The sequence below is a fragment of the Hemicordylus capensis genome, chromosome 2 (genome assembly GCF_027244095.1).
Source record: "Hemicordylus capensis ecotype Gifberg chromosome 2, rHemCap1.1.pri, whole genome shotgun sequence".
NCBI classification, from domain to species: Eukaryota; Metazoa; Chordata; class Lepidosauria; order Squamata; family Cordylidae; genus Hemicordylus; species Hemicordylus capensis.
The window spans coordinates 112,185,035-112,213,016 of NC_069658.1; the positions used below are offsets into that span (position 1 = coordinate 112,185,035).

General features: G+C 40.9%; 1 protein-coding gene across 8 annotated transcripts in view; it reads left to right on the plus strand.

Moving 5' to 3' along the window:
- Positions 1–27,982, plus strand: part of KDM4C (lysine demethylase 4C) — a 413,873-nt gene that overhangs the window by 311,391 nt on the left and 74,500 nt on the right. For all 8 annotated transcript variants that reach the window (XM_053291925.1, XM_053291926.1, XM_053291928.1 and 5 more), the window contains one exon: positions 3,736–3,844. In XM_053291925.1, coding sequence (XP_053147900.1) covers positions 3,736–3,844 — 109 coding nt within the window. The remainder of the gene's footprint in view (positions 1–3,735; positions 3,845–27,982) is intronic.

Genomic DNA, 27,982 nt, shown 5'->3' on the forward strand with positions numbered 1-27,982 from the left:
CTTCCAATTAAGTTGCTAAATTACGTTTCTGTTATTTTGTGCATATATTTAAGGAGCTAACATGCAAGTTTTGTTTTATTGTCCGCTCATGCTTAAATATTCCACACTCAGCTTTGGCTGATGACAGTATAAAAGAAGCAAATGAAAGCTCATTTGTCATTATTTGCATGTGCAAGTCTTGTGGTGTTATCTAGCATTCAAGTGTATTTTCTTTAGCTCTGGAATTCTCTGATTATGGTGCTTAATATGGTATCATTGAAGCTCTGTTGGAAACAAACACAGCATTAACAAAATAATCAATCTGAATCAATTTAGAGTGACTCTGGAGCTGGTTGTTTTTATTACTTTTACCTTTTATAACACAGACTTCTAAAATAGTACAGCAGTTGACATCATACTGTTCACAAGACCAGTATTCTGCTTCCTAAGAATAAAGTCAAATGCAGCATATCAAAGATTCTTCGGGATGGAAGTGAAATAGTTGCATGTTGGGTTATAGAAAAACTACTTGCTATACCATCAATTCTGCTGCTGTTGAGTTATCAAACAGGCGTCTCCCTATGAAAACTCTGTATATTCAAAACAAATTTAATTTACTGAGACCCAGTACATGCCATACCCCCAGCATGGAGGCTCTACATGCTATGATTTGCAGAACTTAGCATACCCTACCACCATATGATGAAGAACATTGTGTATGAACTGTTCCATGCATGAGTACTATACCTCAGCCATATGGTTTTTTCATTGCAAATAAGGGGTAGAGAGATCATGTCACTGGGGGTGTACCTGCATATGAATGTATCATGTACCTAGGTGCCAGTGTGGTAGAAAGGTTTCTACATGAGGTGAGGGGGGATACAAGCCTGAACCTTGTTCCTTATGCCCAAATACGTATAGAGTGTAAACAGTGGAGCATGTGTAACTTAGTTACCAAGTACACTAATTAGATACAATCTATGTAGAATTATGGTAATCCAGCTCACATCACCTGAAAATGTGGGTATATGTTCATTTATTTGTTTTTGCATTATTTTCAACCACCTTTCATCAATTGATCCCAAGTCAGCACACAGAAAATATAAAATCTGCAAATAAATAGCAAGTTTAAAACAATGCATTTTAAACACATAGTAGAAACTGCATAGATGCAGAGCAGAACATATACAGCAAAATCTCCGCTCAGCTTTCCTTATGGCCCATAGGCCTGGGTAAGAAAGACAGCCTTCAAATTTATGGAAGACCGTGAGAGAGTGAAAAAGTGTGTCTCAGTAGGGAAGGAGTTCCATAATCTGGGGGCAACAATTGAAGTGTGTGTGTTGTGGGTGATGTAAATTATCTTATCTTATTCTTATCGCTGAATGTTGTTATCCACATTTATATTCCAGCCTTCTTCAGAGGAGCTCAGGGCAGTGTGCATGGGTTACTTTTTTCATCCTTACTGGCCCAAGTCCATCCAGCCAGCTGCATAGTTGAGTGGGAATTTGAACCCTTTTCTCACTGGTTCTAATGCTAACACTAAGACTGCCTTCGGACCTCATGGCAAACCACAGGTCCAATGGATGCACAGTTTGCCTCCATTCCCCCAACGCGCTCCCAGATGAGTCTGATCTGCATTCTGGGAGAGTGCAAAGGGGGAGGCACTGGCTGCGCAGCTTCCTTTGACTCATGAAGGAAAGCCACAGCGGCCAGTCGAGTAGGAGGGAGGAGCTTCCTACCCTCAACTCTGGTTGGACCCGCTGGCACAATTAAGATGATACGATGCTGCTTTTTGGCCCAAGGTTTCAGTCGGGAAACCTAATTGGAACCGAAGGCTCAAATTTAGATTTGGGGGCTAAAACCGACCCGCAATTCAGTGATGAAACCACAGGTTCACAGATTCAGATGACCAAAATCTTTAACCTCTGGCACGGTTACCTCCGGTTTCACATTGTGTCCAAAGGCAGCCCAAGGCTAACACTTTCGCCACTAATTGCTGCTGACTCTATAGCAGAAGCAGCTCACTTGTAGATTTGTGAGTCGGGCTCTCGAGCACTGTTTCCTCTAAGGCATGTGCATGTGCGTGCTCTCATAAGTTTTCAGATGTCCACTCAATTCATTTTAGTTCCTGCTCAGGTTGAATTAGAAAGGCCCCACTCTGAATGCATGTGCACACACACACTTCTCCACGGTTGCAATCAGGGGTCTCTCTCAGCCCTATCTTGGAGATGCCAGGGAGGGAACTTTGAACCTGAAAGCATGCATATGCTCTTTCCAGAGTGGCCCCATTCACTAAAGGGAATATCTTACAGTGCTCACACATGTAGTCCCCCATTCAAATGCAAACCAGGGCAGACCCTGCTTAGCAAAAGGGGCAATTCATACTTGCTACCACAAGACCAGCTCTCCTCCCCTAAACAAATTTCAAAATGTAGATCAGGAAATGTCACCTAAATGGAAAGCTGTTGCCCCCAGCCACCCAACTCAACACTCCTGGATTGGAAGCCCAGCACTGTTTTGCCACTCTTCTTCCCCTTGCTCGCTTCCTCTGCAGCAGTGTGCAGTTCTCTAGCTTGTCCTATTTGGAGAAGATTGGGAGGACATAGATTCCCTAGACATCCCTGCGGTTCCCAGTCACCCTGTGCCAAGTGATGAGCTTCCTCTTCCCCTGCCCCCAGTGCTCCCAAGGAGCATGGCCGCTGCTCAACTTCCCCACACCGGTGCTGGGAGGCTTTTAAAGAGCCACCACCACCACTCTCCTACTTGGAGCAGTTGCCCCATGAGCAGTTGCCTCCTTGTGGTGTGGGCTGGGAATTCCAAAACAGAATTCAGATACGTACCAAAGTGCACAGTCCTACTGTTTATATCTGAGGCCTATATTTTTTTAAAAAAAAATTGTTGCGACTAGTTTCACATACCCAAGAGAGCTTTGAACCTCTTTAAACAGCAGAGGCAAACACCTTTCGAAACAGAGGAATATTCAAAAGCAGTTTGTGATATGCCATGTAGTTCTGCTGTTAAAAGGAGAAAAGTCATTCCACATTCGAGCATATTGGTATGCTTAAAGTTGCTCTTTAGATTGAAGCCATTATGACTATGATGATTTAAAATGCAGTGTGCTATGTAATATAAAAGAAAGAGGCTGATACCCCTACTAACAAAGTGCTGGAGCTGTATGAAATGCTTTGGTGCAGCTGAGGGTTTGACTAATGCAGCACTAGCATTCGTGCATGGGAGAGGGGATTTTACTCTTTGATTACCCTGTGCCACCCAGATAGCAAAGAGGGCATCGAGGGGAAAGGGAGATTGACTGTCAAAATCCTCCCCCTCCCTCATGCAGTCAGTGCTATGTTAGTCTGAAACTCTGCAGCATCGGCACATCTCACATAGCACTAGCACTTCATTGGTCAGGATGTTGGCCAGGATGAATTACAGTATATCTACATATCTTCATTACATTTCTGTTTAGAGGACATACAGGTACAGTTATGAGACTTTCCAATAGCATTCCTTTAATTTGTTTTACTTTTCATTATTTGATTAAATTCTACAAAACAGCAAACAACCTGGATGTGTATTTTTAAAATTTTAATAATGTAAAGATCAAAAACCCTTACACTGGTGCTTTTTTGCTGTATAGGATAAAGTTTTTTAAAAGTACAGTGGGGAAATGACTGCATGATGATAGTTTTATTTTGCTTTTAAGTTTTTTAATATTTGTATTTCTTGCTTTTTGTGTGTTGCTGTTACTTACAGGTGGGCTCATGTTATGTGTGCCATTGCTATTCCCGAAGTCAGATTCGTTAACGTCACAGAAAGGACACCAATAGACACAACCAGAATACCTTTGCAGAGGTTAAAACTGGTGAGCAATGTTGGACCAAACTTCTATACAATACATAATTTATGGTTGTGAGAACTGGAAATGTGTATAAAACCTCTTAACATCTAAGTTGAAGAATGGTCGCAGATTTCTCAATGATTTCTATTTTAAATGACAGTTAAAATTCCTGGGAACACTAATATTTGCACTGTTTAAAAATAATGAAGACGTTTTCTCTGCCTTTCTTGGGAATAAATGGTCTTTCTAGTAGAAGATAAACATTTAGCCATGAGCATGGCCAGCCAACTTTCTCCAAATAAGACTGCTCCTTAAGGAGCCTTCTGAATCATAGCATCTCAGAATGCTATGTAGGCTTTTGTATCATTGTTCTTATTTCACATATCAGTTTATTTTTCAAATACCAAACCCTCCATAACTAAAAAAAAAAAAAAAAAAAGGAAATTACCAACAGTTGCTCAAGCCATGAACACAGATGTTTATTGCACACATGAAGTATCTGTTTGGGTAGATACACAGGGTAGAAAAATTATTTCATTGTCAAAAAATATCTGATATTTTAACATACCTTAGGGGATGAAAAAGTCACAAAGAGCTTTTTATTTACCCAGGCAATGAATAGTTCATATGTTTTGGACTCCTTCATTGCCAACATCCATCTTCATAAAATCCCAGATGTTTAGAGTGCAACTTTAACATGCATGTAAGAAAGAAATGAAAAACAAGTTTAAAATCATGACCAAATACAAATAAATTATGCTGTTCAAAACTGGTCCTCCTTCCAGTGAACTTTTAGGGTTTCTTTACAATCACTTGAATAAAAAATAGCTATGAAAAATAGAATTGTGTATATTTCAATTTTCATGTGGTTGCATGGTGTCAGCTAATAGCCCTCTCTAATACACTCTTAAAAATAGTAAGAAGCATAAAAGGTGTGTGTGTCTTTTAACAAATTATGCTATAACCATGTAATCCATGGGTATAACGATGTGAGTATTTGTTTAATTCAGCTATTATATGTATGTGTTGATATATTTTATATGAATGAGATCATTTTTGTTAAAATAGAAGTAAATTGGCACATCCTATGAAATACATTTGGTTTTCTTCTACCAGCAAAGCAAATCTAGTTAGGTGTATAGTTTGGTGTATATAAAGGTAAAGTGTGTCGTCGATTTGGTGTTGACTCCTGGCGACCACAGAGCCGTGTGGTTTTCTTTGGTAGAATACAGGAGGGATTTACCATTGCCATCTCCTATGCAGTATGAGATGATGCCTTCCAGCATCTTCCTTTATTGCTACTGCCTAATATAGGTATTTCTCATAGTCTGGGAAACAATTCCAGTGGAGCTTCAAACAGGCAACTTCTGGCTTGCTAGTCAAGTCATGTCCTCGCTGCTCCATTAGGTGTATATAGTAAGTGGTTATTCCATGGCATTTATATTTTTAAAAAAAATCATGTTGGAAGCTAATAATGGATTAATTGCTAGCTCTGCTTGGATATATTATTTTATTTATTTATTTATTGTTACATTTATATCCTGCTCTTCCTCCAAGGAGCCCAGAGTGGTGTACTACATACTTGAGTTTCTCTTCACAACAACCCTGTGAAGTAGGTTAGGCTGAGAGAGAAGTGACTGGCCCAGAGTCACCCAGCTAGTATCATAGCTGAATGGGGATTTGAACTCGGGTCTCCCCGGTCCTAGTCCAGCACTCTAACCACTACACCACGCTGGCTCGTATATTCAAGCACAGTTAGCATATATCAGGGATTCTCTAACTTGGGTCCCCAGATATTGTTGCACTTCAACTCTAAAATCCCAACCACAGCGGCCTTCGGCCAGGTTTAAGAACTCCTGATCTATATCATATTTCAATCTCATGATGGATGACTAAGGATGAACACAGGGGAGGGTGGGTTTAGAATTGGAACAGGGAGGATGGGTTTAGTAGCCAGCCCCTACCAAGTATCAACATCTCCTTGGCCTCTGGGGTAGGATATGTTATTCGCCCCCCCCCCAGACACACACACCAATCAAATAGCAGTCTGCTCAGTTTGGGAGAATAAAGAATAGGCCAGAGAGGCCCATTGACCCACTCCTTAGAAAGAATGCAGCATGAGGATAGGGATGTGCACGGAACCACAGAGGCATGGTCCGGCACTGGTGGGAGTGTCTTTAAGGGGGGGCGGTAGTACTTAGCCCCCACCATTCTCCCCCCTCCGGCGCATATGTGGCGCGTGCGCGCCAGCGGCGGAGACAAGCGCGTGCGCCGCGAAGAGCACACGCGTGGCACCAGCTCTTTCTACTTTAACTCTTTGAAGACAACGACGGGGGCAGGGGTGGCAGGGAGGAACTCTGCCGCCCCAAGAACATTTTTGGAAAGTCCAGTGCCGGATGAGGAAGAGCGGCGGGGTTTTTTTTTAAAGTACTACCGCCCCCCCTTAAAGACACACTTCCCCCCCGCCGGACCGCCAGAATTCTGGACCGGTCTCGAGACCTTTTGTATGGCCCTGGACCGGTCTGTGCACACCACTACATGAGGAATGGAAATAGGGGAAAGAGGGTAGAAGGAAGACTCTCTTTCCTCCTGTCTGCCCCCTCCACTGCAAGGTCTTGCATATCCCTGCTTGTATTTTTTTAAGTTCTCATTCAAATTATATGTTCTGCTTTTCAACAAAAATATCTCTCAAAGTAGTTTGCATACAGAAAGAAATAAGAAGATAGCTTATATTTTCATGAAACCTGATGAACCCAAGAGCATTTTGCTCTTATATTATTTATAATATAACACACACTGACTTAAATCAGTACACACTGACTGAAATCCTGGCTAATGAAGTGTGTGCACTTTGAAGGACTGTGGGAGCACAACAGGTAGAGCCCCCCCCCCCGAAGCTCAGCTCATGAAGTAAAGAAATCTTAAATGAGGCTGAATAGTGGTAACAAAAAGCATAGCCCCCCCCCCCCCCCAAAGCCATTTAATGGTACTAGAGAAAGGCATGATGTTCTGGTAGCTCCAGGTCTTAACACTCACATCAATTTTGGAGGATGAATACAACTGAAGGAAGCTCGGGTGGGTGTGCGGCTGGGGGAGTCAGTCATGTGACTTGTCTCTGAGGGGGGGCAAGGCATTGGGCCCCCAGACAACTGTCTCCCCTTGCCCTATTATAGTTACGCCCCTGACTCCCAACCAACCAACGCCGGCCACATACAAGAGCCATTAGACTTCCAAGTGCTGCTCACCCTCTAGAACGGTTCTGCAAGATAGGGCACATGTTGCTGAGATGTGTTTGTAATCTCCTTTTGAAGCACGGGGAGCGCTCAGATGACTGATGACACTTGTACAACAGTATGCATGCAGGAGGAAAGGGCGAGTTGTGTGAGGGTTCTTGTCATACCCTGAAGACCCTCAAACTGTGCACCCTTTATTAGTCAGGAGGTCAGCCAGTGTTTTCTACATACTAAACATTGCACACTCTAGGTAGCTGGAGCCCTATTGAGCAACTTATTCCACAGTCTTGTGAAAGTGTTTGCAAGTTCACACTCCTTTCCATATTGCTTATGGAAAGCCATCACTATTGTAATAGAACTGAATTGCCATCTCTGCCCGTTAAATATGACTAAATAAATCACAGAACATTGACAATTAGGACAAAGGCATCTCTACATGTATAGATTCAGATACCAATTGCTAAAATAATATTTTGCATAAATGATACCAGCATGTGGGAGCCAGTATTTTCATTTTTAAAAAATCCTTATTGTTTGAAGCAAAGTAAGTGACATTGAAATTTGTGTTTTTCTATACCTTGACTGAGAGTGCCTTTTCTTTTCTCTGCACAGCTTCCTGTTATAGTATTTTTACATTTCAGATCTATTTCTCCAAACAGAGGTAGAAATGAGTTTTTGAGAGGCTGAAGTTGCCCTTGGGCTTTTGATTACCTCAAATTTGTATTTGAGAAGTGAATCCAATATAAGCACGAGTATATTCTGAGTGAGGAACATTATTTTGAAAATAGAATTACACAACAGTCTGGCTGAGGCAATAGTCATGTGTGCACCTGAAGGCAAATAACTGTTAGTTTGAAAGCCAAAGGTTATAGTATTGACCCATGAATGGGGGATCATTTCTAAAAACAGAGAAATTTCACTGTGGTTTGTGAGTAGAAGGAGCGGAATAATGGACAAATATGAATTAGCTGTAGAAATACTGCCAGGTTCAGCCTTCTTAATATCCAAATCTAAGAAGAGAGCTGAATAAACTCTGCCTATTTGATATAGTTTTTTTTAAAAAAAATTTTGTATAAAATTATACCAACCATTTTTCTAGAAGTGCAGAGATGTTTGACAGTGATGTATACCACTGTTGTCATACAATTCTTGAAATATAAGCAAGTATTGATTAACTTTCAGCATTTCAAAAAAAAGATTGCTGCAGGCAGTAAAATCAAGGAAAGTCATTATACTGAACATTAACTTATGCATTAACTAGCTGACTTTCACACATTTTCTGTTTAGAGGGAATACTCAAGCATGTTCAACCATATTCTCTGATGTTTGGAAATGATATTTAAAAAGTTTTATGAAGAATAATACTTTGTTTTTTCAGTTAGGGTTTTGCTAAAGTGTAGATGATACAATAGCTGACAAGCCCAATACAATTTAGCTTAAAAATATAGTAAAATATATTTAAAATATATAAAATAAAATATGGTTAAAATATATGAATTCATTAAAATTCTGAACAAAACATAATTTATAGCACAGCTTTTTGGTATTCTCTGTATAATATTTTAATAAGTAGTTCCTGAAAAAATGTAATACAAAGATATCTACTTTAATATCTGACTAATCTTCTGTAATAAGTAGGTCATATTCAAAGCTCTCAATTTTGTACTAGAAATAATTTTGTATTACAAAATCTTTTGTAAAAAGTGCAGTGTTGGATTGCTATTTACTAAAACCACATTTTTTAAAAACCCAGAGATATCTGTAAAAAAGATTGCATAGCACGTGTAATATTAAAACTTGTAATATTGCTCTTTCTTACATGAGGGAAGCAATAAGAGGAATATTTGTTTAAAATTCCATCAGAAATGTGGATCATATTGCAACACAATTCTGTGCATTTAATGGTGTCCGATGACGCTTAATTCCTAGTAAGTGTGTTTAGGATTAAACCTTAATGATCTAATATTACAATGTAAGTACTGAGTCCAAGTCCAAGTAACTTTCCTTCAGTCATCGACCAGAAACAGAATCATAAGCAAGCAAGCAGCGCTTACACACTATATAACAGTATTTAGCCACTGAGTTAGTGAACTTAGGCTTAAAATTAGACAGTAAAAGATTTTGACAGAATTCATCTGGATGGCCAGGATATGTCTTCAGCCAGGGTAAAATAAAATTAATACGAATATCCTTGTGGAGGTCACAATATAAAATTACGTGATCAGTAGTCTTCACAGCGTCTGAACCACAAGGGCAAAGACGAGAAAGGTAAAGAACCCCCTTAAACCTCCCATAGAGCACCGCTGTTGGGAGTGTATTTAATCACGCTAAAGATAAAGCACCCCTGAATTTGGGAAGTGTAATATTACTTAAGTATGCAGCAGGGTTCAAGCTAAAGAGCTGATCTCCCAGATAGAGACCTTTTGGAATTTTAGCTACTTCAAGTTGTAAGTCAGTGTCCAGTATTTGTGCTTAATGAGCTTCATAGCAGAGTCATAGCCCAAGCTGCTTAGCTCATCCAGCGAGATCCCATAAAACTGAGATTTTGTTTCAACCAGTCGTTTTCGTGTGGAGTTAAATGGATCAATTAATGTAAGCATAGCAAGTCCTGGTTGGAGGTAAAATAATTCTAACAACAACAAAAAAGGATTTCCAATATTCCACCTCTAAAGTACAGAGGCCTACTTATTTATTATTATTATTATTTATTTATTTGACTTTTATACCGCCCTTCCGAAAGGCTCACGGCGGTTTACAATTAAAAACAGAAACCATTAAAACCAATAACAATTAAAACAGAGATATAAATATTTACACCCATTAAAAAACATCTGGGAAAACAATTTATTTATTTATTTACATTTTATATCCCGCTCTTCCTCCAAGGAGTTTATGAATTAAACTATCATAACAATTAAAACCCTGAAAATCAGGTTAGCATTAAAACAATTAAAACTAATTAAAAACCCTGAAAGGCCAGGACAAACAGATGGGTCTTTAGGGCTCTCTTGGAGGTCAGTAAGGAATTAAGATTACAAATTTCTGCTGGGAATGCATTCCACAGCCCGGGAACAGCCACAGAGAAGGCCCGCCTCTGAGTTGCCACCAACCAAAGTGGTGGTAACTGGAGACAGACCTCCTCAGATGACCTTAATGTGCGGTGGGGATCATGCAAAAGAAGGTGCTCTCTAAGATATCTCGGACCCAAGCCGTTCAGGGCTTTAAAGTTAATAACTAGCACTTTGCATTTTGCCCGGAAACATATCGGCAGCCAGTGTAATTGTTTCAAGACAGGCATAATATGGTCTCTCCGGGTTGCCCCAGAGACCAATCTGGCTGCCGCATTCTGAACTAACTGAAGTTTCCGGACTACGTACAAAGGCAGCCCCACATAGAGCGCATTGCAATAGTCAAGCCAGGAGGTTACCAGCTGATGCGCCACTGTTTTGAGGTCATCCTCTTCAAGGAATGGGCGCAGCTGTCGAATCATCCAAAGCTGGTAGAAAGCACTCCTGGCCATGGCCTCCACCTGAGATACCAGGGTGAGGCCTGGGTCCAGGAGTACTCCCATGCTGCGCAACAGCTCCTTCTGGGGGAGTGTAACCCCATCCAGCACAGGAAGATCTAACTCACCCCTCAGATTCTGAGCCCCTACAATGAGCACCTCCGCCTTGCTTGGATTCAGCTTCAGTTTGTTATCCCTCATACAGCCCATTACTGCCTGTAGACAGGCATTTAGAGAATGAATGCCATTTCCTGAAGATGAAAAGGAGAAGTAGATTTGGGTGTCATCAGCATACTGATAACACCCAGCACCAAATCTCCTGATGACCTCACCCAGCGGTTTCATGTAGATATTAAAAAGGATTGGTGACAGAATGGAGCCCTGAGGGACTCCATATAACAGCTCCTGTTTTGAGGAGCAGCTGTCACCAAGCTCCACCATCTGGGATCTACCCGAGAGATAGGAATGGAACCACTGCAAGGCAGTGCCCCCTATGCCCAACTCCCCCAGGCGATCCAGAAGGATGCCATGGTCAATGGTATCGAACGCTGTCGAGAAATCCATAAGAACCAGCAGAGTCACATTCCCTCTGTCGATTCCCCAGTAAAGGTCATCTATCAGGCTGACCAAGGCTGTCTCAACCCCATAGCCAGCTCTAAAGCCAGTTTGAAATGGGTCTAGATAATCAGTTTCCTCCAAGACTGCCTGGAGCTGGTCGGCCACCACCCTCTCAATCACCTTGCCTGTCAAGGTCTGGCCAACTGCCAGGGAAGATCACGAGACAAAGCGAAGCTGCTGAAACTGGATACGGCTCGGGAAGTTCGTCTTGACCGGACTTGGCTACACGCTGTCGACAAAAGGGTTGACGAATGTTGCTTTTCAGCAGTGAGTAGAAGACTGGTGATGTGATTTATAGTGCAAGCCGAGAGCTCCCAGCTGGCAGGAATTCAAGGCTTATCAGCCCTCTGCAATAGGCATTTGCTTCTCCTAACAGTCTCCAATTGATCCCTGCGTCTCGTGACACGCCGCTGTTGTGGAGTCAGCGGGGGCTGGTTGCATAGCTCTTCTTCAGATTGGTCTTTCACGATTTCTGCTGCCTCAGGTTGTTGAGCCTGTTCTGAATCATTAGCCACAGCTGTTTCATGAACACTGACAGCTGGGCTCTGCCCCTCAGACTCCTGCATCGCCTGGAAAGTTGACAGCTTCCCCTTCCTCCTCGCTGTCCGAGATTGAGGGCATGACATTGCCCAACCAAGGGAGATTGGAGATTGGCCTATAATTATCCATCACTAAGGGGTACTTCACGTCTAATAACTGCATTAGAGACACAATTGGGAACCTGTAAGATGGACCTGATAAATTTCATTTGGATAACCTCCAAAGATGTAAAATTGCCAAAGGGACCAAGTTGAGCTCCATATAATAGCTGCGGGTAAACCTTGGCAACAAATAATTTGATAGCTGCTGGAATGTATAGAGCCCCCTTCGTGAAATAAAAAGATCTGCTTAAATTGGTCGATAATTAGGCATTCTGCACGATGTAATTTAAATGCGCCTGGTGATGGCCCGAAAAATGAAAGACCACGCCAAGGTTTTTAAAGATTTTTACCTGTTCCAGTGAATGACCATTTATTTGCCATGTATGCAGTTTGGGGTGCTTAGCAAAAACAAGTACTTCCGTTTTTTGGTGGTTTACCTCAATAAGCTCTACAGCACAGAAGGAACTGAACTGGGGCCAAAATACATCCCTGCCTCACCCCTCTAGCCGTGCGAATTTCAGCTGATAATTGACCCCGATCTCCACACATCCCTTAGTCATATGTTTTCATGTAGTTGGTAAATCAGTACAATCAAAAGCTTGTCCAGTGATAGATCCTGCAATTTAACCCATAGGTGGTCTCTAGAAATGGAATCAAAAGCTGATTTCAGATTGATAAATGCCGCATAAAAGGCCAAGCTTGGCTTACTAGAATACTTCTCTACCAGATGTTGCAGTGTAAATGCTTGCTCCGTAGTGGAACACGCCTGGTGAAAACCGGCCTGTTCAGGGTTTTTATGAGTTTCGATCCAATCAATGAGTTTTGCCAAGAGATGTTTGGCATATAGTTTGGCAATAATGCTCAATAGACTTATGGGTCGATAATTTGATGGATCTGATCGACTCTCCTTTTTATAGATAGGAACTTTTATTGTGACGCCCCAGTCCGGGGGTACTTTGGCAGTGCTATCAATAAATGTAAACAGGAAGGACGGGTGCCCACCAATCCAAGTTGGCGCGTATGATCTCAATAATAATAAGGTCACTCCCAGGGGCTTTAGCGGGTTTAACCTGTTTTATCAAATCCTCAATTTCTGCACAGGATACTGAAGGCCAGCCGGGCAGGGTGGAAAAATTCACATCCAATCATACTTCTGAGGTAACGCTCAGCACGCCTATATAGATTATAAAAATGACTCTCCCAGACCTCAACAGGAACATGGGAGGAGGGGACAGAAGTCATGTCGACACAAGGTGCCAAAAACCAGACTGATTTCTCAATCTGGCCGCATCAGTCAATTCAGTCCACTTTGCTTTAGTGAATTGGAGTCTCTTAGATGTTAATAATTTCTTGTAATTTTGCTTCATTAAGGAGAGAACCTGCACCCCAGGAGTGAAATGACCCTCAGTGTAAGATTGGAAGGCTTGAATGAGGTCTCTTTTAGCTATTCAGCACTCGTGGTCATACCAAGAGCGTGAAGAGATCTTATGCTTCTGGCTTAATGAGGATTGAGAGTTTTCAAGCAAAGGGGCAAAGAGCCCAATTAATCTATCATAATAATCTAGCGTAGGTAAATCAAATGGCAAAGAGCCCCCCCTCCTCCTCAGGGCCTCTCGGAGAGCCATGCAGTCAGGATAATTAAGGAGCAATTAACTTGATTTGATAGAGAAGTGGACCATTTCACATGTTGGGGTAAAAGCACACACTCCTTACAGGGCTCTGGCCATCTTCCTAATCTGGGGATGTCAACCCCAGCGACGTTCAAAAGTAGAGGAAGGTGATCACTTTCTGGGCAACCAATAACATGAAAGTTTCTAATAAAGGATACCAGGTTACGAGATGCTACAGCATAGTCTATTGTAGAAGGTCTGGACCCCGCCCAGTGCATGTACTCTGCTGGAGTATGCCTGTCCAAAACAAGTTTCATTAGTTTGATTCTTCACAGTGCCAATGTGTGGAGCCACATGTATACTTGCTTATGTCCATAAAATGAACTGCTATTAATGATACTGTACTTTTAATAGGTTTCAGCAGAATAGCTAAAATCTTATTTCTCTCTGTTCATTATGACCAATCTCTGGCAAGCTGTTCTACAAACATTAAAGCTCAGCTTTGTTCATGGCCATGTAGCCTGGCTGCTGCTAAGGTCAGTCTGACTTCCAGACTAAGTTACTGAATAGTACTTCTCAGGAGTTACTCTAAAGGACTACAGGAGGACCCCGCTACTTGTGGATCCAGCATCTGTGGTTTTATGTATCTGCAGTCAGGTGAATGGCACCCAACCTTGGTATATGTAAGGAAAAATGGGTTAAAAAGGGTTAAATCCGTGTATCTTGGGTGGCTGGATAATGACCTCAGAGGTCATTTCTGGCCACCATTTGTGCTCGGAAGCCATTTCGTGGCTTATTTTCCAAGGAAAAAGAAAACAACCCTCACCATTTCTAAGCAAAAAAAAAAAAGGTGGAATTGAGTCTCTTGTGGGGGGCATTGGTGGACATTGGGGGAGCATTGCTGGACCCGTGGAGCACGGTAGGGCACTTTCCCTGGCTTTATTTTTTGGCAGGTTTTTAGTCATTCTTTGCCACTTTGGAACCTAACCCCTGTTTTTGTATTGCCCCAATGCCTCGGTATTCACGGTTCCAGTATCTGCAGCAGTAGTTGAGAATGGAACCCCCATGAATACTGAGGTTTTACTGTATTGAATTTCAATAAGACTTCTGTTGAGTAATTGAGTCAGGATGTCAGCCACTGAGAATATTTAAAGTCGTGCATGAAAATCAATAGACACATCTGTCTAAGAAGTATTTAATCAATATGTATGCTATCCATTTTTAAACAATAATTTATTAGGAAGAAACACTACCTCATTGTCTTACTAAAGAGACAAAGGCTGCAGTAAACGGAACACAGTGGAATTTACTTCCAATCTTATGTATGTACACATACATAGGATTGTACTAAAGGAGGATTTAAAAAAAAAACATGACCAGAATAAAGCAATGTGACTGTGGCAGTGCCTTAGCTATTGTTATAATAGCCAGGTAATGTTAATTACATGACTGATTCAATGAACATGTTCAATAATGCTGCGTTATGTCTTTTGATTCAGTAAGCATAATCTAACTGCTTGAGCCCCATTTCAGTGCATTTGCACCAGGATAACCAAGTATTCATCTCATCACAGGCATTCCTAAATTGCCCCACTTGCTACAGATACAGATAATATTGCTGAGTGATATCCACAATGAATTAGTTTGCTGACAAATTGGTTCCACACCTTTGTTGCTGGAAAACTGTGACTAACATATTATCTGATAGCAGAGGAAACTGTTGCTGACTGCACATTTTACAAATACAGTATTATGCTATTTTGAATTTCCTTCCATCATAAATATATACTAAAGAAATACCAAAAAGAAGTATGTCACAAATGCCTATCTGTGCTAAGAGATTAAATTTAAAATGCTCATTTCACAAAACCAGTCAGAAATATAATATTCATTCCACCAAATAAAGCATCTTACTTATAATAAAATAAAATAAAATAAAATAAAATAAAAAGATAACATTCTGAAATGATTAGCCAACAGCCAAGAAAAATGGAAATAAGTATTTTTACATAAATTTCCCCTGCCCCCAAAGCATCTATAATTTCAAGTGTATTTTTTGGATGTCTATTTTTAAATTGAAAATATGTAAGAAAATGTTCAGTGTGTAAAACTTAAGCAGAAGACACTTGATGACATCCAGACTAATGAAGCACTTGCACAAATGTTGCACTAAGTCTGGTGTTTGTGCCCCAGATGCAAGCATTCAAGGCTTTGAATTACACAGGACTCTCTACTAAGCAGATGTACGTACTTATGACAAATTTCAAAACTTATAACTGGTGATGCATTGAGATCATTGTGTAATAGGTCTATATTCCCTGCCTTTTAAAACTAGGAAATCTACTGGATGCTCTGCCCCCAGAAGAAAGCCAAAGTCTCTCATGGCACTTCTTAAAAGTGCTGGGTCCAAGGGTTTTTCATGGAGGGATTGGCCAACTCAGGCAAACCTGGAATCAGTTTGTAGTGCTAGAAAGACTTAAATTAGAAAGAAAATTATGTTTGTGGCTAAGAATGCCATACAGCAGAGCTGAAAGAAGGACTCTGTCCACTCACTTTCCAAAGAACAGCCACTCATCAACTTCCACCACAACTCCCATCCCATCCTTTCCTTTGCTTACAAGGAGCGTTTCCACACAAGGCTATTACCGCGAATCTCCTTCGGAAGTGAGAGTGTGCATTCACACACCAGCCAAACTTATCCTGAAGTCCATTCGAGATCCTTGGAAGCACTCCACCCACAAATCAGGCTCTGTCTTCCAAATTCTAGCTTATCTCGATATATTTCCAGGTTTTAAAAATGCTCGTTTTAAGCAAGTTTTTCTGAAAATGCCAGCGCAAATAGGGAGGAGAGGCACTGATGTAGAATCATTAATATAAGAGGGAAACACTCTTTATGAATGCAGATATAGCACTGTAAAAATGCAAATCGAGCTGGCTTGCCTAGCTGCAGGAAGCAAACTCTTTAAGTTCTAGTTACAAAAATAAAACCTCTGTGTTTGCTCAAGTTGACTTTTTTGAACAATATTAGTCTGCTTGCTTAAAGTTTTCTCTGATTAAAACACCACACGTGTTGGAAAAAAGGGAAGAAATCTGTTTGTGTATACAATGCCCCCAGTCTAGAACACAAAGTTTTGAAGGCAACATTATGTTCCTACCCAAGGAGCACACTTGCTCTCTCTCCATGCCCCCATTGGCTAGAAGGAAAACATGAAGGCATGCAATGTGAACCTGCACCAAAAGAAATCCCAACGGCAAAGGGGTAGGGCTGCTTCCCTCATGCCGCAAATGTAATTCGAAGTAGCTTCACTCAAAATTTACCCCGAGAGCTGGAAGCGATATGTGGGAAAGCTCCTACAGAAAAAAAGCTCCTGCAGCAAAAGGAAATCCAGGGAACTGCAGTTAAAGGAAAAATGGGCCTGCAGTTTCCCTTGTTAGAGCTTTCCCACACATAGCTTCCAGCTCTCGGAAGCAGCGTTAGAGACTGAGCACCCTGAAGAGCGGGGGAAAATAGGCACAGTAAGATTCCCCCCTGGGTGCTGCAAGAATCAATGGGGGCCAGGCTGCGAGGGCAGGGGCAGACTGTAGGTGGCCCCCAAGGCCAAAGGTCAACTACCCCCCCCTGCTCCATTGTTTCTCTGTGGCTGGCCCTGATATGATCCTGATCTAAACTGTACCCCTGCCTCCAGGACTGCTGTTTGAAAGAAACCTCTGCTCTAGGAGTGTAGGAAACTGTCTTGTATTGAGTCAGACCATTGGTCCATCTAGCTCGGTATTGGCCACATTGACTGGCAGCAGCTTCTCCAAGGTTTCAACAGGAGTCTTTCCCAGCCCTACCTAAAGATGCCAGGAAATGAACCTAGGACCTTCTGCATGCAAGCAGATGCTCTACTGCCAAGCTGCAACCCTGTCCTCAAAGGTGGCATACTTGGATCTTCCATCCAGGCACTGACCCCATCAAGACCTGCTTGGCTTCAGCAAGGTGGCTGTATTGGCTGGGTACAGATGACATATGAAACTGGAGGTCCCCTCACCTCCGGTTTTACTAACGGAACATCCAAACCCTGGGAACTATAGTTAAAGGGGGAAATGGGCTCATGGTTTCCATTTGTCACCTTGGGTTATCTTTAGGTTTCATTGTCCCAACCTCCAGTTTGCCTGTGGCAGCAGTACGTTTGAATGCGGCACTGCTGCTAGCCCTCCCAAGCCAAGCTCCTCACTCGCTACAGCTGCTATTGGCTGTGTGAGCTGCCCTTCAGGAAAGAAGGAAGCCTGCATAGCCAGCTCCCCAGCCTCTCTGCAGTCTTGCGGACTGCAGAGAGGCCCCTCTCCCCAACATCCAAACGTGGATGGGAGAGCGGGGGGAGGGGGCATGGAACCGTGGGTCCCATGGATCTGTGGTTGCGTATTATGTATACACTGGGCCATTGAGTGCCCTTAGTCCATGCTCTGGGACCATTGCTTGGTATCAATTAGAGCTGGGGTAGCCGAAGGGGGCTGGCCTGGAATGGGACTTCTGTGTGTAAAGTTAAATGCCCTCCTGCCCAAAGGTTAAAGGCCCTCCTGCCATGCCCCAGTCCTAACCTGAATTGGGGCCCTTCACGACTGCTATTTACATTAACCAAAACAAGTAGGGTCAAACAACATTATGAACACATAATATCTAGTTTGGGCCTTAACTATCCATTATGAAGCCTTTAATGCAACACTAGTCTAAAAAGCTGTTCAAATGGTAATGGAAGAACTCTTCCCAAATGGTAATGATAATTCCTTTCTCTTTTAGTGATTTTGTTTAATGAAAATAAAAATTAAAAGTAGAGTTATAGACATACAATAATTTTTAAGGAGCTAATGAGCTTCCTGACTACAGCAGACTGTGCTTTGTCTGACTTGTACAATGATGAATTGACAATGCCAAAATATCTAGCATAGCAGAGGGAAATATTTTTCCTGTGAAAGTTGCTCATTCTTTATTTATGGGAGCCATAGTAGTGGCATAACTTATAAAACAAGTGTCATTTTGTATGATTTATTTTAATGAATGTCACTTGTTGGCATGTTTAGAGATTCTTGACCCATATTTAATGCTTAAACCTCTTAAATGTTCTGAAATGTAATAAATCAGTCCTTGATATCTTTATAAAAAATCAACAAACCACATATCTTTGTAAATTGTCTCCCTCTTAGAAAATTGCTCTTATCACAGCTTTCCATCAGGCAGATATTGTTTCAGCTGATTTTATATATTTTTCAAAGGTTTTTCATTTCTTCATTCAAAACTGTCTGTTTAAGTGGTAACAAAAGGCCATATTTACATCTTGAAGACACTAGGGCTGCAATTCTATGCACACAACTAAGTCCCATAGAACTCAGCACAAAGGATTGGATTGTAAGTAGTTAAAAGAATTAATATACTATTGATATTGATAACCTAAATAGCATGTTACTAAGACTAATATAACACTTAAGAATCTAGTGTATTAGTAGAAATTATGTTCCCATGGCATAGTGCAATATCTTGCACTCCATTCCTAAATACATGTGCACAAATTCTTATTCCTAAATACAGAACCTAAATATCCATGTGCACTCTGGTGCACTACTTGTAATAGTGAAATCCTAGGATTAGCAATGTATCATCCATGACTGCAACTTTGGTGAGAAAATCCCTAACTTAGTGCTACTCTGGCAGGTTTGGGCGTGGGGGGTACTTCTCTGCATGGAAGAGATGGTTGAGTCAAGAATACCTTTATGCAACCAGAGAGACTGTTTTAGGAATCCCTTTTCTCCTCATCTTAAGAAGGATCCTTAATTCATCACCCTGAAGAGCAGCATCTCCATTTTCATAGGACTTCTTTTGTTTCTGATAGTAACCTAGTAAAATGCTTATCTTGTATTCCTGAGATATTTCTTTCAAAACAATTAATACTTTGCAGGATTTGGAATTCTTTGCTCATGCATGCCCCACTCATCAGTGGGGTATGTATTAGTGTAAGTCCCTTGAGAATGGGGCTCTCTGTTTTCCAGTGCATAAAATGGAGATGATGGTACTGAATTAATTCACAAGGTTACTTTGCTGAAGGATTTAGTTAATAATTGTAAATCATCTTATGGATGAAGGAGGTGTGGTTGAGTCATATAATTCTTAACAGGAGAGCAGTATCAGCAGATGTTTACTTTCTTATTTTTTCCTGTCTGTGTTATCCTCTATTGCTGTAACATATTTTGGGTCCACATATTCATATATCTTACCTTCTTGTTCACATCTATCCAATCCATTCTTTTGTGTAAATCCAATTACTGCACTTCAATGAAATATACAAGAGCTTTTGAAACAGCAGAATGTGGCATTTCAAAGATCAGGAGCACCATAATTCCCATTGCTTCTAAGTGCTACTATTGAGTTATTGTTGAAAATAGTTGTTGTTGAGATGCCTAATTTATTTTGAAAAGCCCAACTTCTTTATGGGATTACATAGTAATTTTTGGAAAATAAATAGATACTAAATTAGATGATAAAATCTAGCATTTTTTGAAAAACTTTACAGATAAAGGATAATAGTGTTGGGGTATCCCCCGCTGCACTGTGGGCCACCGCGAGGAATCAGGCCGACGCCGGAGAGCTTACCCTCTTGGCAGCAATCCCTCACATCTACACTGCCCATGATGTGGATGCTTCCACCAGCCAGGGAGCTTCTGCCTGACCCCCACAGGGTATCGGGATACAGCTGCTCAAATGCAGCGAGATCTCATGAGGCCAGGGGCAAGTCTCACAAGATCTCAGGCCAAAGTCTCACAAGATGACAGGATCTCATGAGAATTGCCCCATGTGCCAGGGGCTATATAAACCAGGACTGGCCTATGTTGAGGGGCCAGTCCAGGAGGAGGCTGCTGAGCAAATGAGCCCTGTGAGTCATTTGGGGACCTAGAGGGAGCAGTTCCCCATGGCAGTCTGTGAAGGCAACAGACCACCGAATTACTGGAATCTATGCTTGAGCCCAAAATGTTTTGGAGGCCATTGTAAAGGCCTCCGAAACGTTTCGACTCGGGGGTGGGGGTGGCATTTTGGCGCCGGCAGGGGTGGTACTTTAAGGCGGGGAATGGTGTACTCACCCCTTCTGCCGTATTTTCCCCGCAGGTGCTCCGTTATTTGTAAGCCCCTCGGGGCGGCAGCGTTCCTGCCTGCTGCCCCATTTCCCTCATCGGCCGGAAGTAGTGACCGCATGTATGCCCATTGCGTGCGCGCATGCCCATCTGCCATGCATGCGCATGACAGGCGCTACATCCGGCCACTGCCGGCTGATGAGGGAAATGGGGCGATAGGGAGGAAAGTTGCTGCCCCGAGGGGCTTACAAATAACAGAGCGCCAGCAGGGGAAATGCAGCTGGAGGGGTGAGTACACCCTCAGCCCTCCTTAAAGTATCACCCCCACCAGCGCCGAATACATTTTGTGCACATCCCTATTGGAATCTCCCTCTCCAGGGACCATAACTCTGAGGCAGCCTGTCTAAGAGAGGAAGCCAGATGCTTACAAATCGCTTGCTTTTATTAATTTTGTTCATAGTGGAGGAGAATTCTTATTGATTGGCACTATTAGGCTTGGGACCTATAAGTAAAACACTTCATTAGCAAGGTTCCTTGGATCCTTTATGTAAGGGCTGCACAACTTTGGCCCTCCAGCTGTTGTTGGACTACAACTCCCAATCATCCCTGACTATTGGCCACGGTGGCTGGGGACAGTGGGAATTGTAGTCCAACAGCAGCTGGAGGGCCAAAGTTGTGCAGCCCTGTGATACCAGTTTCTGATATTTCAAACCAGAAACAGCAGCCTTAGTGCCACTTTCACACACCACATGTTTGGGTGTATACCCAAAGACATTTTAATTATATCTGACTGGTAAAGTGCAAGTGCAACAAAACTGTTTGCAAATACATCCATTATACAGACACATGTGTCAAGGGACTATGAGTTCCATGTTGAGTGTACACTCAGCAGACTGTGTTTGTTTCTGCATAATGAGGAAAGTGACCCTTCCAAGGGAAAATCCAAGCCAATTCTTCTTTTGGAAAACTGAAAAAAGATATATCTTCAGTGTATAGAATATGTAGCAGGATAGAGGTTGTCCACCTAGTTTGTGAATCTTACTGGATGTGTGTAAATATTACTGAATGCATTTTTGTATGCCCAGAATAATGCACACTCCACTGCAGGAATTATTGCATGAATTGACTTGTTATACAGGAAATTAAAATCATTAGCAATCATAGTAGTCCCTTCTGACACCTTGAAATGAATGGAACTCTGTAGAGTAGTTGCAGTATTTACTGAAGTTTTATCATGCTGGGATGAGCCTCTCCTTGGGGTGGAAACAATGAACCAGGGGCAAACTAGCCTGGCTTACTAATTGGTTCCAGGTGGCTGATGATGACCTAGGCCTGAAGTATAAGGCAGGTGAGCAGGATTGAGACTTAGTGAAAGGAGAACAACACTTCCCTTAGGAAGATTCTTGAATGAAATTGTGTCTCTAGGCATCCAGCTGGTCAGAGGTCAAATCCAAACTATTAAGGAAAGCAGCTGTGCCATATCTACACCACAGAAGGGTCTATATTGGGAAAATCATGATCAAGGCTATCTGGCACTGCATGAGAGGGAGGTAGCGCAGGAGCAAATTATAAATTCATTGTTGTACCCTGGGACTGATGGAATCTACCGAAAGCCTGATAAATAGGGATCAAGTTGAAAATAAAACTGGCTTTAGAGCTAGAAAAGACCCATAGTGCAATTAAGCAGGCTTGGGTAAAGGAGGAATATGTAATTCTTGAAGCTATGAGAATAGAAAAAGTCTGCTCCTACAAAGAGTGAAAGAGGACCTAAGATTCAAAGGTCCTCTTTTGACACAAAACTCAGATCAGGTTCTATGGATCTAATTTCTTCTGTGGGAAAATACATTAATTGTTCTGGGAATGTGCACCTTAAGAGAAAATTGATTTAACTGCTAGAGACCAGGATATTACTCTCAAGCAACACTACTGCCTTGTAACAAGCATGCAGATTCTGTATAGGGGTGTGTGTGCGTGTTTGTCCGAACAGCTTAGGAAAAATAAAAAAGGGGAAGGGAATCAGAGTAACAATAATGTCTAAAGGTGTATGACCTAAGTGTAGAAGAAGTGGGAATAATAAGCCTCAAATTTTTAATGTCAAACAATGTCCTTATCTAAATTATACGTACATTGGTTATGCAGGTCTTTCTTGTTTTACAAGGTCACACAGCAGGGATGCATTTAGGCAGTTGTTTATCCTGAGAGCTCTCAATAAATCTTGAGTGCAAATTAGCCACAAGTTTTAAAACTTTTTGTTTGCTGTCAGATTTAGGTGACTGAAGAGTCAGGTATAAGCTAATGTTATATAAATGAAAGACTTAAAGAAAAATAATATTGGTCTTGTTTGTAAAAACCAATATTACTATGATTACTACATTTCATTTCAATGCCTATCGTGGAAGTGTCTTGACTTCAAGGGTTGTGTAAACTACAGAACTGTTGCCTTCAAATTGTTCAGCTTTGGGTTTTCCAATACAAACAATATGACACATTCTGAGAAGATTTTGTTTCTGACAGTCCTCAAAGATTTTGATTGTAAGCTTTTTCAGTATAAAGTTGGAAGATCAAAGTCAGCTACTTGGAGATCTATTGGAAGCCAACTTCAATGCCTTAGAGCAACCTTTGTCCTTGTGAGTAATTGCAGATATTAGAAGTGTGCTGCCTGAGTTGCTATCTGTGGCTGTGAAATGCTCATATTTTTCCTTACATAGAAAAATACATAGCATTCGAATTGTAAGGGGGAAAATACTTCTGAAATAAATTTGCAAAGAAAGGTATTGAATTACATTTTTATAGCTGCAGTTTATGGATGAACACACATAACAGCTTTATAGCTTGCAAGTGTGTGTGTGTGGTGGTGGTGGTGGTGGTGTGAAGAACAAAAGATTGAGGCAACTTTACTGTCTTATAGCTAGATCCTACATGGCAGACGTGTTCGCTTAAGTTTGAGCAGCAGAATCTTGTTGATGCAGCACCCCAATGTTCACTATTCATATAGAAGCTTGTTCAAGGAGCAATAAGGGGCTGTGGAAAGAGAAGTCTATATAATGCTGAACCACGGGCTTCTGGCTTTCACCAGGGGGGAAACCGTAATGTATACATGCGTGCACCCTTCATACACAATGTGCTATTAGTGCATTTTGCATTTAGGTTTCTGTACTAAAGTACAAAATGGTTGTACAAAGCAACCCCCAGTCCAATGTGATATCAGTTGGGTTCCTAAATTAAAGATGAGTTATGCAAACAAACAAATACTGTCGTTCACTGCTTATCAGAGAAGCCTGGGTGTATCACAGACTATTGCCTGTATGATCATTCTAGACATTGACATATGCAGAGTGACTATTTATTCTGTCCATCATGGAAAGAAGCAAACGTAGCTAATCAAATTGACACAGTCTTGAAATATCTCTTGGAGCAGTCCAGACAATCATAGTTCTTGGCACTGCAAACTGAACTGACAGCAGTAGTAGTACAGAATTTTTGCCACTTCCAGTTTGGAACTATCCCCCTGCCCTGCTTTGTATATTGTTCATTAAAATGATTCCAGAATGCACCTTCTGGGGTCGCTGAAAGATTTGTACATAAAAAGCCACCTCCAGTGCAGACATTTGCCTGATTACTTACAGCTCAGCTCATTATTCAGTTGTCATTCCCAGCTCCAGATTACTCAAAGCTTTAGCTCCAAATACCTCCAGGGCAGGAGAATCTGTAGGGAATAGTCTTGGAGCTGGCAACTCTGTCAAACATTTGCACACAGCCAACAAAGCTGAAGACAATGTTGTTGCTTTAAAGAAAAAATTACATCCCAGCAGGAGAAAATAAGGGGACAGAGCTCCAAAAACTCAACATTTTGTTTCTTGTGAAAGCTTTCTCATATTTTTCTTTTGATAGTTTACTGATAAATGTTGTACAAATTAGTAATGTTACCTTGCATGAGCCCTCTTCTACTGGTTTTAATATTGTAAAGTATAAAACAAAGTGTAAATGGTGTTGCTTCCTTCTACACTTCTGAGTGCAGTGGGCAAAGTAAGGCTGTGCATCAAGCTCTGCCCACATCAGGTGCCCCTACATCACAACCATGAGGGAGATACACAACACAACCTTTCTTTTGTTTCACTTGCCACAGAAAGTGGAAGCATGAGTCACTTATGCTTCCTGGTCTAGAAGTTGTACAAAGCCACCTTATTATTAGAAATAAAACATTTCTAACAGATTAGCCTGTATCCCAGTTCTAATATGCATGCTATAAGCAAGGAGCAAAAGGAGAAGGCAAGCAGCACACTAGAGAGGATTTAAGGGCTTAAGCAAGTGTATTGCTGGCACAACACGTACTACAGGAAATGTAAAACGGCTCCGGAGCCATCAGCTATTCAGTACTGCTGGACATAGTGACATCCAAAAGGAGTTACTCAGTAAAACTACTCAGGAATTACTCTAAAGCATGACTTAATTTCTTTAGGATTACTCAGGAATAATTTAGTCTGGATGGCAGCCAGTGACGAATTAGGTCATGAATATGAGGTAGACATTATACACAACTTTTTTTTCTTTACACAGAGAGAATCTCTGTGCAGGAAAAAATAGAATTGCATGCCAGTTTATGGGCACACTTGTAGAATGCTTTGGATGGTGGATTTCAAACGGGCATAACTGCAGCAAAAACACGCTCACTACTTTCACATGCAGCATAATTGGACCTATCATTTTCCCCATGTGTTTAAAGTAGCCCTTTAAGTAAAACTCAGCCTCCAAATCCACCTATCTCTCTTCCATATCTCTTACCAACCTTTTTTTAAAAGTTTCTTAAAAAAGAAAACAAACATTTTATGTCAGTCATTTGGGTCAACTATATTGTAAGGAAATCTCTATTTCTGCTCTTAAAGCAGTGGAAAACCCAGGGGGGATGCAACATAAAGATTTATTGACTCCATTTTGAGATATATGTTGGTCTTTTTGTGAGCAACAAATTTCTAATTTTACTATAGAGAGCCTCATCTGGTAATGAACATCTGTTGCCTTGGGTACATCAGCATTCATTTATATCACCTGCAGATAGGAAGCCACAATGTTGCAAGTACAAGACAATTATCTGCTTATGAGAAGCTGATGCTTTTTTCATAGTTGTGCATTTAATTTTGTTTACTGCAGTATTTTATCCCCCAATAACATTAAGATAGAGTTGATTTGGAATGGACCAAAAATCAAATTGTTCTGTTTATCACACTTGGACAGAATAGGGTTTGTGTGGGATTACTGAGAAATTTAACTAAATTTATCTAAACTCTTATTTCAGAATACCTCAGAATTTTCCCCTGAGCCGGAATCTCATCTTCAAATTTATCTCTAGATGAAACTCTGTGGTAGCAGTCCTTCCAAACTCAAACTAATATACTAATCCATTTAATAGAAGAACACAGCCTGTGGTCAACCATGGCACTGCATGCCACAATCTGAGAGCAAACTCATGATGGATGTAGGACATGTCCGAGATTTCTATAGGATAAGAAACACTTTTAATAAAGCACAGATGGCTGAAGTAAATGATCCATGTCATACTGCTTCAGGAAAATGGATAAAGCACTAGTGCCACTAGCCATATTTGCAGAAAAAATCCCTTCCATTCTACATTTTGTGATCAGCAATAAATACCTGCTCTCAAGCTATCCAACAGAAACCCTTTTAGAATGCAAACACCAATTCGTGCTGCCTGCTATTCAGTTTCCATTTGTGGACTGGACTGACCACATTAGCTTAAAGTCTTTCATAAATTTAATCTTGTTTTTAGAATGATGGGACTCCTTGTCCTTGTAATGTTGTAAGAAGATTATTCAAGCATTTCACTTACTTGATTATTAAAAGACTTTCTGATTTCAAGAAACCATATAAATTCATAAAAGAATGGTATATTTCAATTTTCTTGTACCACCAATCATCTCAGTTTAACAAGTATATTAAAATAATTGGACATATTTTTGTTCTTTCCAATAACTTTTTCCACATTAATAAATGTGTAAATAGAGTGCTTAAAATAAACTGTGTAGGTCATGTAGTGGAACCTAAAGATCAAAACAATAGTAGTTGTTATTTTAAAAAAACTAATTCCCTTCTGCTCAGTTTCTTTCTCCCCACCCTTTATAAATATAGGATATTCGTATTTTCTTTCCTTGCCTCAATAAGATAAATGAACAAATTCAAAATATTTTCCATGCCTCATCTGTCTGCTCCCCAAGCTGTCAATGAGCTCATGCCAAAAGTCCACAGCAAGCAATTGTGTGTTTTTTTAAAGAAAGAATTTTGTTTCCATGGAAAACTCCAAACCTCATGCTAGAGTGCTGACTACTATATACTTTCAGGATTATGGCAGAAATGAGATATTCTGAAGCAGTGGGTCATTGGGCTGCTGATTAAAATAGAACCCTTAACATTTTCATCTTGTATGAAGAGATGCATTTGGGAAAACAAATATATTAAAGGAAAAGGCAGGTGCATTTTCCCATCTCAGTTAATAGAAAAGTATTAGTAAATGAATGTGATAATGTTTAGTTCTTAGTGTCTTTATGAACACAAAAGTACTATTAAAACAAAATGAATATTATAATAACATAATGTGATGATAATTGGTATTTTGTGTTTTTCCCAAGTGTTATCAGTTTTTCACATGTATTGTCTTAGGAGTCCATGCAATCAGTGGTGCACCTAGGTAATTTTGGAGCCTGGACCTAAAGGCCTTTGGAAGCCCTCCTCCTCTGCTAGTTAAAGATCATCCTACATACATACCACAACAACACACAGTATTTTTAACACATCGGTTCTTGAGGGCACAAACAGCAACTGAACTCACAAGAATGTAAGAATACTGTATAAAACAAATATGCATTAGCAGAAACATTTCAACACACAACTTAACATATTCCCATCTCACATATTTCTTTACTCACTCCCTGCTCTGTCTCTAAAGGATCCAATATTTAAGCAACTTAATTTGCAAGAATGTTAAAATGTTAAAAACAAGGCAATTTTGGGACGGGGTGGGGGAGAGACCTTGGGATATTTGCTGCTTTTTAATGCCACTTGCGGGCTGGGTGGGAAAGAATTCTACTATATAACAGCTACAAGAATAGTTCTCATCTTCTTTCATTTAAGAATGAAAATGATACTTTTTCCTTTATAGTCTTGTTTTCCCTCAAGGCATTTGTTTACCTGATTTATAGTGAGAACAGAATTTAAAACTGAGAGGAGAGCTGGTCTTATGGTAGCAAGCATGACTTGTCCCCATAGCTAAGCAGGGTCTGCCCTGGTTGCATCTGAATAGGAGACTTGATGTGTGATATTCCCCTTAGGGAAGAAGCCAATAATTGCAAAACAAACAAAAACATAAAACAATAACTAATATGCTTATTCTTATTGTGTGGCAGCAAAATGTGTCTTCACTTTCCACTCACATGGGGCACCTA